Source organism: Pan paniscus, chromosome 4 (genome assembly GCF_029289425.2).
Source record: "Pan paniscus chromosome 4, NHGRI_mPanPan1-v2.0_pri, whole genome shotgun sequence".
NCBI lineage: Eukaryota > Metazoa > Chordata > Mammalia > Primates > Hominidae > Pan > Pan paniscus.
Window position 1 is genome coordinate 133,548,920 of NC_073253.2, and position 13,213 is coordinate 133,562,132.

Below are 13,213 nucleotides of genomic sequence, written 5' to 3' on the forward strand. Positions count from 1 at the left end.
TGCTGCTTCTGAATATGGCCATCCTGCTGTGGCCTCTGGGGGGCATTTGCCGATGTAATCAGTCCAGAAAGAGAGTAATTCCAGCTGGGGGTGTAAATCACCCTTGGCAAAGCTAGGAGAGAGACATGTGGCCCTAGATAAGGAAGGAGACTGATGTGGCCTCTGTGCCCTTCCCTCCCTTCTCCTGCCCAGGGGGTGCTGGTTCCTGAGCTGTAATGCACTTTAAATGGAGTTTGTCCTTCGTTTTAATCTATATCTGCCCTGCCAGTTTTACAGAAGAGCTGTAAAAGTGAACATCTGGCTACTCAGCTTTTGTACAAGGCCTGTTTTCCCCCAGCTCCACCCTATCTCCATGTGCCTTTCCCAAGCCCTCCTCTCCAGAAAGGTTAGGGAACATGAAGCTGGGGGGCTACCATTAAAGGCCCCATGATGTCAGGCCCTCTACCCCATTGCCAGAGAGAAATATGCTCCAGGCACCTCATTTTCTCTCACACCTGCTATTACAGGCAGACAATCGTTTTTTGGGGTTTTTTTTTTTTTTTTTTTGAAACTGACAATACTTAAGAAAGGAATTTATAAAGCAAAATGTAACAATTTCAGGCTGTTTGGGATGATAGGAAAGGGCTGAGACCCATGAACCAACAAAGATGTGAGGTGGTCAAGGGGTGTCTCCTCTGCCCTCCCCCTCCTCCAGCCCAAGCCAAATCATGTTATGGGCAGGAAGAGGGTTTGGGAAAGGAAGCTTGCTCAGGGTGCCTACTCTGATAGATACTCAGTGTCTATTCCAGGGCTGTCCCCACAGAATAGACCAAGAATGCAGTATCAAGCTGATGGGCTGGGAGCAATGACCAATCCCACCTGTAACAGGCCAGCCTTTTCATGAGAGAAAATAAAGTGCCTGGTGCATATTTCTGTCTGGGTACAGGGGTGGAGAGCCTGATATCATTGGGCCTTTAATGAGGATTGGAGAAGCTCTGCAAATAAATGACTCCAAGACTAATATTGACAGCCCTCCAGCACACCCTCTCCACCAACCATGTCCTCTGTGACTGCCAACACCTGCTAGATAAGCAGCATTGCCCCTTGTGGACAATGACAAATGAGCCAGTCCTTTCTACAGAGATGATGTTACTCAGCCATCATTCAATTCAATAATGTGTTTTGAGAATGATTATGAGCCCAGCTTTATGCTAGGTGCAAAATGATTAAGACACAAATCCTGCTCGGGGAGGGTGTTACAATCCACTGATTGCAACTCAAATGCCCAAAGACCCTGTATCTTATTCCACTTTCACTTGTAATCTCAATTTTCTCCTCTTATGGTCAGATTACATGGATTCTACCTTCTCTCAAGTCCTCTCTCTCTCCATTGAGCTTTAATTCCTGCTGCTATCCTAATCCAGGATGTTAGCAGTATAATAAATAGTTAAGACCACAAGCTTTACAGACTGCCTAGATTCAAATGCCGACACTAGCTGGATGACCTTGGGCAAGTCACTTAATTTTTCTGTGCTTCCATTTCTTCACCTGTAAAATTAAGGATAATAGTATCTATTTCACATTGTGAGGATTAAATGAGTATAGTATATAAATGAAGGTGTAGGCTGGGCGCAGTGGCTCACGCCTGTAATCCCAGCACTTTGGGAGGCCAAGGTGGGCGGATCACGAGGTCAGGAGTTCAAGACCAGCCTGGCCAATATGATGAAACCCCATCTCTACTAAAAATACAAAGATTAGCCGGGCATGGTGGCACACGCCTGTATTCCCAGCTACTCGGGAGGCTCAGTGGGGCAGAAGAATTGCTTGAACCCAGGAGGCGGAGGTTGCAGTGAGCCAAGATCATGCTATTGCACTCCAGCCTGGGCAGTAGAGCGAGACTCCGACTCAAAAAAAAAAAAAAAAGAAAAGAAAAGAAAAGGTGTAGCATTATACCTGGCATATAGCAAGCATCGAATAAATATCATCCCAGGTAGCATGCAGGAGTTAATTATTCTGTGTGTGAACTTGGCCAGACCCCACCACCCGACCTGCTGATTTGGAGCTGGAAGTGGCACTTTTTGCTCCTTTTGCTGAATATACTACTAGACCAGAGTGCTTGTAGGGATGGAAACAAAAAGAGCCATTTTTTATTTTTCTACCTTGTCAATTTCTTGAGGGCAGGGACTGTGTCATATTTTAATAACTGTGATACTCAGAATTGACAACTCCAGATGCATATGTTTAAAGGAATTGGTGTTTCCTTAACCTATGCCTGAACAGAACAGGGAGAGAATCCCCCATGCCTCCTACTTTATACTCCTGATAAAGAAAGGGAAATAGTCCCCCTTAATATAGTTTGGATATTTGTCCCCACCCAAATCTCATGATGAAATGTAATCCCTAATGTTGGAGGTGGGGCCTGGTGGAGGTGTCTGGATCATGGGGGTGGATCCTTCATGAATGGCTTGGGCCATTCTCTTGGGGATAAGTGAGCTGTCACTGAGTTCACAAGAGATCCAGTCATTTAAAAGTGTGTGGCACCTCCTCCCATAACTCCCTCCCTCTCTTGCTCCTGCTCTGGATGTGTGACATGTCTGCTTCTCCTTCACCTTCTGACATGATTGTAAGCTTCCAGAGGCCTACCCAGGAGCTGAGCAGATGCCAACACCATGCTTCCCATAAAGCCTGCAGAACCATGAGCTAATTAAGCTTCTTTTCCTTATAAATTGTTCAGTCTCCCAGGCAAGCACGGTGGTCAGCCAGGCATGGTGGTGTGGGCCTGTAGTCCCAGCTACTTGGGAGGCTAAGGCAGAGGTTGCAGTGAGCCAAGATCATGCCACCACACTATAGCCTGGGTGACAGAGTGAGACCCTGTCTCCAAAAAAAAAAAAAAAAAGCCGGGCACGGTGGCTCACGCCTGTAATCCCAGCACTTTGGGAGGCCGAGACGGGTGGATCATGAGGTCAGGAGATTGAGACCATCCTGGCTAACACGGTGAAACCCCATCTCTACTAAAAATGAAAAAAAAAAAAATTAGCCTGACGTGGTGGCAGGCACCTGTAGTCCCAGCTACTCAGGAGGCTGAGGCAGGAGAATGGCGTGAACCCAGGAGGCAGAGCTTGCAGTGAGCTGAGATCATGCCACTGCACTCCAGCTGGGGTGACAGAGCAAGACTCTGTCCCAAAAAAAAAAAAAAAAAATTACCCAGTCTCAGGTATTTTTTTTCTTTTTCTTTCTTCCTTTTTTTTTTTTTTTTTTTTGAGACAGGGTCTCACTCTACTGCCCAGGCTGGAGCACAGTGGTGCAATCATGGCTCACCACAGCCTCAACTTCACATGCTCTAGTGATCCTCCCACTTCAGCCTCTCAAGTAGGTGGGACTACAGGTGCACACCACCACACCTGGCTAATTTTAAAAAATTATTCGTAGAAGGCCAGATGCAGTGGCTCATGCCTGTAATCCCAGCACTTTGAGAAGCCAAGGCAGGTGGATCACCTGAGGTCAGGAGTTTGGGACTAGCTTGACCAACATGGTGAAACCCTGTCTCTATTAAAAATACAAAAAAATTAGCCAGGCATGGTGGCAGGTGCCTGTAATCCCAGCTACTTGGGAGGCTGAGACAGGAGAATCACTTGAACTCGGGAGGCGGAGGTTGCAGTAAGCCGAGATTGTGCCATTGCACTCCAGCCTGGGCAACAAGAGCAAAACTCCATTTTTTTTTTTTTTTTTTTGAGACGGAGTTTCACTCTTGTTGCCCAGGCTGGAGTGCAATGGCGCGATCTCGGCTCACTGCAACCTCCGCCTCCCAGCTCTCAGGTTCAAGTGATTCTCCTGTCTCAGCCTCCCAGGTAGCTGGGATTACAGGCACATGCCACCATGCCCGGCTAATTTTTGTATTTTTAGTAGAGATGGGGTTTCATCATATTGGTCAGGCTGGTCTCCAACTCCTGACCTCAGGTGAGCCGCCCGCCTTGGCCTCCCAAAGTGCTGGGATTACAGGCGTGAGCCACCGCACCCAGCGAAACTCCATCTTAAAAAAAAAAAATTCTTCGTAAAGACAGGGTTTCACCATGTTGCCCAGATGGTCTCAAACTCCTAGGCTCAAGTGATCCTCCAGCCTCAGTTTCCCAGTGTTAGGATTACAGGGTATTTCTTTATAGCAAAGGAAGAATGGCTTAATACATTCCCTTCTCTATGGCAGAGGTCACCCAGGTCCTGGGCTGAGATTGACAAGAAGCAATTGCAAAAAAAAATTTTATGTATATTTTTTGAGACAGAGTCTCCCTCTGTCACTTAGGTTGGAGTGCAGTGGTGCAATCTCAGCTCACTGCAACCTCCACCTCCCGGGTTCAAGCAATCCTCCCACCTCAGCCTCCTGAGTAGCTGGGACTACAGACATGCACCACTACACCTGGCTAATTCTTAAATTTTCTGTAGAGACAGAGGTCTGACTATATTGCCCAGGCTGGTCTCAAACTCCTGGACTCAAGCAATCCTCCCACCTCAGCCTCCCAAAGTACTGGGATTATAGGCTTAAGCCACCACACCTAGCCCAAGAAGCAGGTTTTTGTTTGTTTTTGATACAGAGTCTCGCTGTTGTCACCCAGGCTGGAGTGCAATGGTGTGATCTTAGCTCACTGCAACCTCCACCTCCCAGGTTCAAGTGATTCTCCTGCCTCAGCCTCCTGGTAGCTGGAATTACAGGTGCCTGCCACTACTCCTGGCTAATTTTTTTTTTTTTTTTTTTGAGACAGAGTCTCCGTCACCAGGCTGGAGTGCAGTGGCCCAATCTTGGCTCACTGCAACCTCCACTTCCTGGGTTCAAGCAATTCTCCTGCCTCAGCCTCCCGAGTAGCTGGGTATTTTTAATAAAGACGGGGTTTCACCATGTTGGCCAGGATGGTCTCGATCTCCTGACCTCGTGATCTGCCCACCTTGGCCTCCCAAAGTGCTGGGATTACAGGTGTGAGCCATCACGCCTGGCCTGTTTGTATTTTTAGTAGAGATGGGGTTTCACCACATTGGCCAGGCTCCTCTCAAACTCTTGACCTCAGGTGATCCGCCCTCCTCAGGCTCCCAAAGTTTTGGGATTATAGGCATGAGCCACAGCGCCCAGCCTCAAGAAGCAGTTTTTAGCTCAAAAGATTTCTGTTCAATATTTCTTTACCTCCTGATGAATAAATACCAGTGCAAGGACACCAATGCCGAGCACACCCCCTACATAGCCTCATACTGAGGTCTCTGGGCTGGGGTTTTAGTGCCTGCTCATATCCTTATCTCTCAAGCCAAAGCAACCCTTATGGCCCTAAATTCTCAAGAGCTTGCCATTGAGGCTCTTATAGATTTAACACCCAATACAGGGCCAACTCTGGAAAGGCACAGTGGTTTTTTTTTTTTTAGACAGGGTCTTGCTGTCATCCAGGCTAGAGTATAGTGGATGGATCATAGTTCAATGCAACCTCAACCTCCTGGGCTGAAGCCATCCTCCTGCCTGACCCTCCCCAGTAGCTATGACTACAAGTGTGCACCACCATGCCCAGCTAAGTTGATTTTTATTCTATAGAGATGGGGTCTTGCTATGTTGCCCAGGCTGGTCTTAAACTCCTGGTCTCAAGGGATCCTCCCACTTTGGCCTCTTAAAGTGCTAGGATTACAGATGTGAGTCACTGCACCTGGCCAGGCACACTGTTCTTTGATGAAGGTTTGGTAACAGCAAAATCCATGAAGTGGACAGGCTCTGGAGCCATACTGTCTTGGGTCAAATCCCTACTCCACCATTAATTAGCTTTGTGATCTTATTACTTGACTAGGTGCAGTGGCTCACGCCTGTAATCTCAGCACTTCGGGAGGCTCCAATTGAAGACTAGAGCTCAGATTGCCTCCATGAAAGTTAGAAGGGAGAGGGCTGGGTGGGGTGGCTCACACCTGTAATCCCAGCACTTTGGGAGGCTGTGGCCGATGGATCATGAGGCCAGGAGTTTGAGACCAGCCTGGCCAACATGGTGAAACCCCTTCTCTACTAAAGATACAAAAAATTAGCCGGGCATGGTGGTACACGCCAGTAGTCCCAGCTACTCAGGAGGCTGAGGCAGGAGAATCGCTTGAACCTGGGAGGCAGAGGTTGCAGTGAGCCGAGATCGCGCCACTACACTCCAGGTTGTTAACAGAGCGAGACTGTGTCTCCAAAAAAAAAAAAAAAAAAAAAAAAAAAAAAAAAAATTCAAATTAGGAAAAAAAATACAGGCCAGGCGCGGTGGCTCACGCCTGTAATCCCAGCACTTTGGGAGGCCGAGGTGGGCGGATCATGAGGTCAGGAGATCAAGACCATCCTGGCTAACATGGTGAAACCCCGTCTTTACTAAACAATACAAAAAAAATTAGCCGGGCATGGTGGTGGGTGCCTGTAGTCCCAGCTACTCTGGAGGCTGAGGCAGGAGAATGGCGTGAACCCAGGAGGCAGAGCTTACAGTGAGCCAAGTTCACACCACTGCACTCCAGCCTGGGCGACAGAGCGAGACTCCATCTCAAAAAAATAAATAAATAAATAAAAGAAAAAAATACAAAAATTATCCAGGTGTGGTGGCAGATGCCTGTAGTCCCAGCTACTTGGGAAGCTGAGGTGAGAGGATTGCTTGAGCCTAGGAGGTGGAAATTTCAGTGAGCTGAGATCGTACCACTGCACTCCAGCCTGGGCAACAAGTGAGACCCTGTCTCAAAAAAAAATAAAATAAAATAAAAAAGAGTTAATCCCTCTGTTCCTCAATTTATCTTCATAAAGAAATGCACATAATAATGAATACCTCTTTCACAGGCTTGTGAAAATTAAATTAGTGTGTATATATATATGAGTTTATATATATATATATGAGTTTAGAGATAGCCTTGTATACAGTAAGCACCTGAAAAATGTTAGCTACTATTGTTATGCCTGAAAATAACATGAATCAAATCATATAGTCCGTATACAATGAGAGGATATTACAAGAAATCAGTGGGCTTATATTAGGCCAGGCGTGGTGGCTCACGCCTGTAATCCCAGCACTTTGGGAGGCCGATGCAGGTGGATCACGAGGTCAGCAGTTCGAGACTAGCCTGACCAACATGGTGAAACCCCGTCTCTACAAAAAATACAAAAATTAGCTAGGCGTGGTGGTGCATGCCTGTAATCCCAGCTACTCAGGAGGCTGAGGCAGGAGAATTGCTTGAACCCGGGAGGTGGAGGTTGCAGTGAGCTGAGATCGTGCCACTGCACTTCAGCCTGGTGACAGAGCAAGACTCTGTCTCAAATAAAATAAAATAAAATAAAAAATACCAAAAAATGTTGACTCTGGTGAAAATACAATTTTCCATGAGGAAGATAATTAAGCCTTAGTGTTTTGTTTTGCAACTCAGATTTTCCACTTAAGACTACTGACTAGTGGGCACATGTACATCAATCTCTATCTATGTTGGGACTTGGTTCTAGCCTTCTGGGGAGAATTATCAGGAAATGGAAATGACCCACTAGGGTAGGCAGTGAGTTAAGGACCTCTCCTCACACTTCGAAGAGGTGCTTCAAGCAGTTTTCTTTTCTGGCTACTAGGAATTCCTATAGGGGCATGTGTGTGGGTGGGGCAGAGGAGCAGCATCTTTCCTTTGGCCATCTCCACCTAACGTAGCAGCAGCTTTTCTCTTTCCCCTAGACCTTCTGGGCTTTGAGTTCAAGGGATTAGGGAGAAGGCCACAGAGGCAGCTTCCTTTTTGACAGACAGGCAGTAGCTAGGAATGGAAGCTACAGACTTCAGCAGGATGGCTTGGAGAAAACAGCAGTGCCCTCTGCTGTGAAGCATGCATGTGACACTCTAGGGCAAGAGCATGTGCAAACCTTGTCAAATAAAAAAATTAAAAGCCAGTCCAACCACTCAGGCACGTGCATGGGCCGCCCTATGGCTACAACCCCCCTTCCCTCCCACTCACTTTAAAAAAGTGTCTCTGTTTCAGAGCCTGGGAAGAGGGTATGTTTGTCTCTGTTCTGTCTCAGCCTAGGCTGTAGAGGGCTTCGCCCTGTTCCATCCTGGGCTATCAGTCCTACTAGGTTAATACCAGAGAATGACAACTGCCAAGGAGGCCAAGGCAGGCAGGGAATCTACTGCCACCCAAGTAGTCAATTCTACTGCCACCCAAGACCAAGTAGTGCCACACCTTACTACAGATATAGGCCTATTCATATTAAAAAGCTCCAAGAAAGGAAACCCTGGCATACTGCAGAAGAGTACAGTTTAAATATCTTCCTGAAGTCTAATGGATCTTGCTTTGTTTTATTCCTATCTTCATATATCACAAATCTCTACTTCCAACCATCCTAAATCCTAAAACTTGTCTTTGTGAGACATGAAATGGAGTGGAGAAAAGACTTAAAAGTCAAAACCCCCCTGAGGCTATAGATAGGGAACTTTTTTTTTTTTTTGAGATGGAGTCTCGCTTTGCCACCCAGGCTGGAATGCAGTGGCACAATCTTGTTCACTGCAACATCCGCCTCCCAAGTTGAAGTGATTATCCTGCCTCAGTCTCCCGAATAGCTGGGATTACAGGCAGCCACCACGATGCCTGGCTAACTTTTGTATTTTTAGTATAGACGAGGTTTTGCCATGTTAGCCAGGGTGGTCTTGAACTCCTGACCTCAGGTGTTCCGCCAGCCTCAGCCTCCCAAAGTGCTGGGATTACAGGTGTGAGCCACTGCCAAGAGGGAACCTTTGAGCCCAGCTGAGATCTGTCATTTGCCTTAGAGAATGTCTAGATACCACATGCTGCTGAGTCTGTGGTGCACTTTTAGTAACGCATACCATGGAATGATCTAGGAAAGGAAAGCCCAGGACATTGCTGAAGAAAACTGTTTGAAAGGCTTACCTTAATTCCAGAGCATTGGTTCATTTTTTTTTGAGATGGAGTCTTACTCTGTTGCCCAGGCTAGAGTGCAGTGGATTTTGGCTCACTGCAACCTCCACCTCCTGAGTTCATGCAATTCTCCTGCCTCAGCCACCCTAGTAGCTGGGATTACAGGTGTGTGCCACCATGCCTGGCTAATTTTTGTATTTTTTTTTAGTAGAGATGGGGTTTCACCATGTTGGTCAGGCTGGTCTCGAACTTCTGACGTCAAGTGATCTGCCTGCCTTGGCCTCCCAAAGTGCTGGGATTACTGAGCACTGGTTCTTAAGCCTTACCATGTATTAGAATTAACTGAAAAGGGAGATTTTTAAAACCCAGATTTCTGTGCCCTAACCTCACAAGTTCTGATTTAAGAGGTCTGGGGTGAGGCCTGAACATCTGTATTTCAAACAAGTTCAGATGATGTTGATGATCTAGGGTCCAAACTTTGAGAATTACTGGTTGTTTGGTATTTGTTTTTTGAGACAGAGTCTCTCTCTGTTGCCCAGGCTGGAGTGCAGTGGCACGATCTCATTGCAACCTTCACCTCCTGAGTTCAAGCGATTCTCCTGCATCAGCTTCCTGAGTAGCTGGGACTACAGGCACACGCCACCATGCCTGGCTAATTTTTGTATTTTTAGTAGAGATGGAGTCTCACCATGTTGGCCTCGAACTCCTGACCTGAAGTGATCCACCCGCCTCGGCCTCCCAAAGTGCCAGAATTATAGGTGTGAGCCACGGCCTAAGAATTACTGGTTTAGAGAAAAGCATGTTGGCCTCAGCTATGAATAAAGATAGTATGTCTGAAGTAGTCTAACTTGGTGATCTCCTCTGTAGACAGATCTTCTAGGAGCAGGCTAGGCTCACAATCACACCTCTCATTCTGTAGTGTTTATTTTTCCATTTTTAAAAAAGAAAGAGGGGGAAACAAAGAAGGAAAATACAAAGAAAGAAGGTAGACAATGCTCTTGCATAGCCCGAAGCCCAGAGAGAAAGAGTTGGCTGGCTTGTGAGAAGACATGAGGAGTTGGGAAAAGGAATGCCAGAGTTCCCTGAACCAATACAAATCTCTATGCAACTCAAGGCTGCCTTATAGAGCCAGCTCCAGGACTCTGCCACCAGCTTTCAGCTCTGCTGAAACCTAATCCATTCCCAGGCCTGGATACAAGTTGGTAGCCTGTTGGTTTGCAGAGACATCTTTTAATAATCTTGGGTTTGGCCATCCAGAAGGCCTCTTTCTGCTCAGGGTTTCTGCAGTGTCTTTTGGTGACTCGTTAGCAGCCAGTGGCTGGAATGTTATCATGGGCTCATGTCCTTCACCAGAAGGGCAATCTGCTCCCGCAGCTGCCGCTCCCCTTCCTGCACTTTGCTCTGGCTTCGACACCTCAGCAACTCAGTCTTGTGGTCCTGATGATGCATAGGGCAGTAGCTCTGTGGTTCACACAGTTCCTGAAAGGTAAGGAACAGAGTAAGGGATTCTCTAGACTCCTGAACTCTACCTATGAAGTATAATAGAGATGCTGCTGCTGGCAGTGGCTAAGGAGGAGCAGCAGTTTCTTCTCTGAAGGCTTTGCAGGCCCTGGGAGTTGTGTGTTAAAGTTTGGCTCCCCGCATGCCCCACCCTTTACCATATATTCTGGAAAGAAGTCTCTGTAGCCGCCTTTAAGGATATATAGCTCTGGGTAGTACAATGCAGGATACTGGTTCAGAGACCTGTCCTCTTCACGCAGACAGCGGCACCTTTAGAGAGAACCCAGAGATGGGTGGGGTGGAAAGAAACAAGGTCAGGATCCCAGGGGCCATTCACTGGGGAGGGGAGAGAGGAGTAGACTATTGCCAACCTCAAAAAGGACCTTCCAATCTCCCTGTGTTTGCAAAAAAAGGTCCAAGTAGTACCACCCTTCCTCCTTTCCTCCACTGCAGGCTCATTCTCAATCCCTTTTCCTTTATTGTTTCAAACTTTTCAATTTTAGAAACGTCTTCCTTCAACCTCCCTAACATTCTTCAAACTGTAGAATCCAGTCAGTCTCTGTCTGAACTGGTGTGGGAAGTCCAACTCAAAATCCATTTCCATCACCCACCAGACCCCATTTAGACACTCACATTCGGGGGCCCCTCTCTGAGGAGAATTCACAGTGGAACACGATGATTATTCTCTTCTGGGTGTCCAAAGGGACGATGGGCTTCTTCAGAAAGAAGTTAAACAGTTCTTCCTGACTATATAAGTTTAAGGCTCCCTGTAGAAGAAGAATTTTAGTAAGTATTTCCTCAGGGGCTTATAGACAGTGCCAATACTTAGAAATGACTGAGACGCCAACCTGGGATAATGTGGACCAGAAAAGCTGGACTATAAGCACCTTTAGGGCAGGGGTCTAAGTATATCTCTGTATATACCCTGAACGCCTGGCATAGAGCTTGTAGATGGTCAATAAATGTTCATAGACCTGAACCACTGGAAGTATAGGGATCACTGCGAGGAATGTTCATGAATAGTAAGTGTTTGCAAAGTGCTTCAGTCCTTGGATTAATGTTTTTATTTCTAGGTAGGACCCCTTGGCTCCTACAGAAAAGAGGGAGATAGATCTAGGAGGGAAAGGGAAAGTAAGCTGCTTAAGGTATACAGAATTAAAACAATGAGGACCTCAGCCTTGAGGTGCTTCAAGTATGTAATCTTTGTCCTGACTCTAGAGTTCATAGACCCCTTTGTCCACAGACTCTTCTCAATAAAGAGTTATCTCCAGCCCTCCCCTACTAATGGCCACAATGTCGTCTCACCTGGATGTGTCCTCCCAGATACTCATATGGATAGCGACAATCAATGACATAAAACTTCTCAATCAGACCCTGGAACTTCCCCGACAGTAAGGCAGCCACCTGGACAGAAACAATGACTGAATATTCTGCTCACTGCCACTCTGAGGGAGAGAAGGGTCAATGACACAGTTCCTTACAAGCATACTCCTGTTCTGTCCACTGTATGTCCAGCCTCCAAAGTCACCCCATATTTGATATGTGGCAATGATTCAGCCCCACTCCACAAAAGAGAATGAAACAGGAAGTGGCCCTTTTAGAGAACCAAAATAGCTGGCATTGACAAGATACCAAGGAAAACCATATTCAGGCTACCCATCTGGGGATAGGCATGGCTGGACTCAGGAGATGCCCAAGGACTTCTGCAGTGGCAGAGGCAGCAGCTAGAGAGCTTGAAATTGCAGGAAGAAATGCAAAATGGTTCCCTACCCACCATCAAAAGGGAAGAAAGTAAGTCTTTCAGGAAAGGATATGGAAGGGAAAGGTTGATACCTAAAGGAAGGAAGAAACTGAAGCTACTTGTAGGAGTGCAAATTGGTTCAGCCTTTCTGAAGGGAACTTTGTAAATACATATACAAATAAATGTAATCACACTTTGACTCAGCAATTTCTAACATCTTAAGTAAACAGGAAAAGTACACAAAGATGTAGGCACAATTATATTCATCTCAGCATTGTTTTATATTATCAATATATTAGAAATAACTTCAATATTCAATAATAGGGGTTTGGTAAAATAAATTGTACATGTCAGTAGAATAGAGCGGCATTATATAGCCATTAAAATGATAATATAGATACCTTATTGATATGGAAAGATGTCTATAATGTCTTACTAAGCAAATTGCAATACTATACGTTCATCATGATCCTTTTTTTTTGTTTTTTGAGATGGAATTTCGCCCTTGTTGCCCAGGCTGGAGTACAATGGTGCCATCTTGGCTCACCGCAACCTCTGCCTCCCGGGTTCAAGCAATTCTCCTGCCTCAGCCTCCCGAGTAGCTGGGATTACAGGCATGCGCTACCACACCCAGCTAATTTTATATTTTTAGTAGAGACAGGGTTTCTCCATGTTGGTCAGACTCGTCTCGAACTCCCAACCTCAGGTGATTCGCCTGCCTTGGCCTCCCAAAGTGCTGGGATTACAGGTGTGAGCTGTGCTAGGCCCATGATCCCATTTCTATAAAACATATGCTAGAATAAAATCTGGGGCTGGGCGCAGTGGCTCACACCTGTAATCCCAGCACTTTGGGAGGCTGAGGAGGGTGGATCACCAGAGGACAGGAGTTTGAAACCAGCCTGACCAACATAGTAAAACCCCGTCTCTACTAAAAATACAAAAATTAGTCGGTGTGATGGCTGGCACCTGTAATCCCAGCTACTTGGGAGGCTGAGGCAGGAGAATGACCTCCGGGAGGCAGAGGTTGCAGCAAGCCGAGATTGTGCCATTGCACTCCAGCCTGGGCAACAAGAGCGAAACTCCATGTCTAAAAATAAAATAAAATCTGGAAGGCCATAG

The 13,213-nt window shown here is 46.5% G+C and overlaps 1 protein-coding gene across 6 annotated transcripts in view; it reads right to left on the reverse strand.

The window, feature by feature from the left end:
- Nucleotides 1-9,746: 9,746 nt before the first annotated feature.
- Nucleotides 9,747-13,213, reverse strand: part of CDC25C (cell division cycle 25C) — a 57,757-nt gene continuing 54,290 nt past the window's right edge. For all 6 annotated transcript variants that reach the window (XM_055112992.2, XM_055112990.2, XM_034960573.3 and 3 more), the window contains 4 exons: nt 11,659-11,757; nt 10,987-11,120; nt 10,512-10,623; nt 9,747-10,332 (listed from right to left, as the gene is read on the reverse strand). In XM_055112992.2, the coding sequence (XP_054968967.1) occupies nt 10,183-10,332; nt 10,512-10,623; nt 10,987-11,120; nt 11,659-11,757 (495 nt within the window). In that variant the 3' untranslated portion in view covers nt 9,747-10,182. The remainder of the gene's footprint in view (nt 10,333-10,511; nt 10,624-10,986; nt 11,121-11,658; nt 11,758-13,213) is intronic.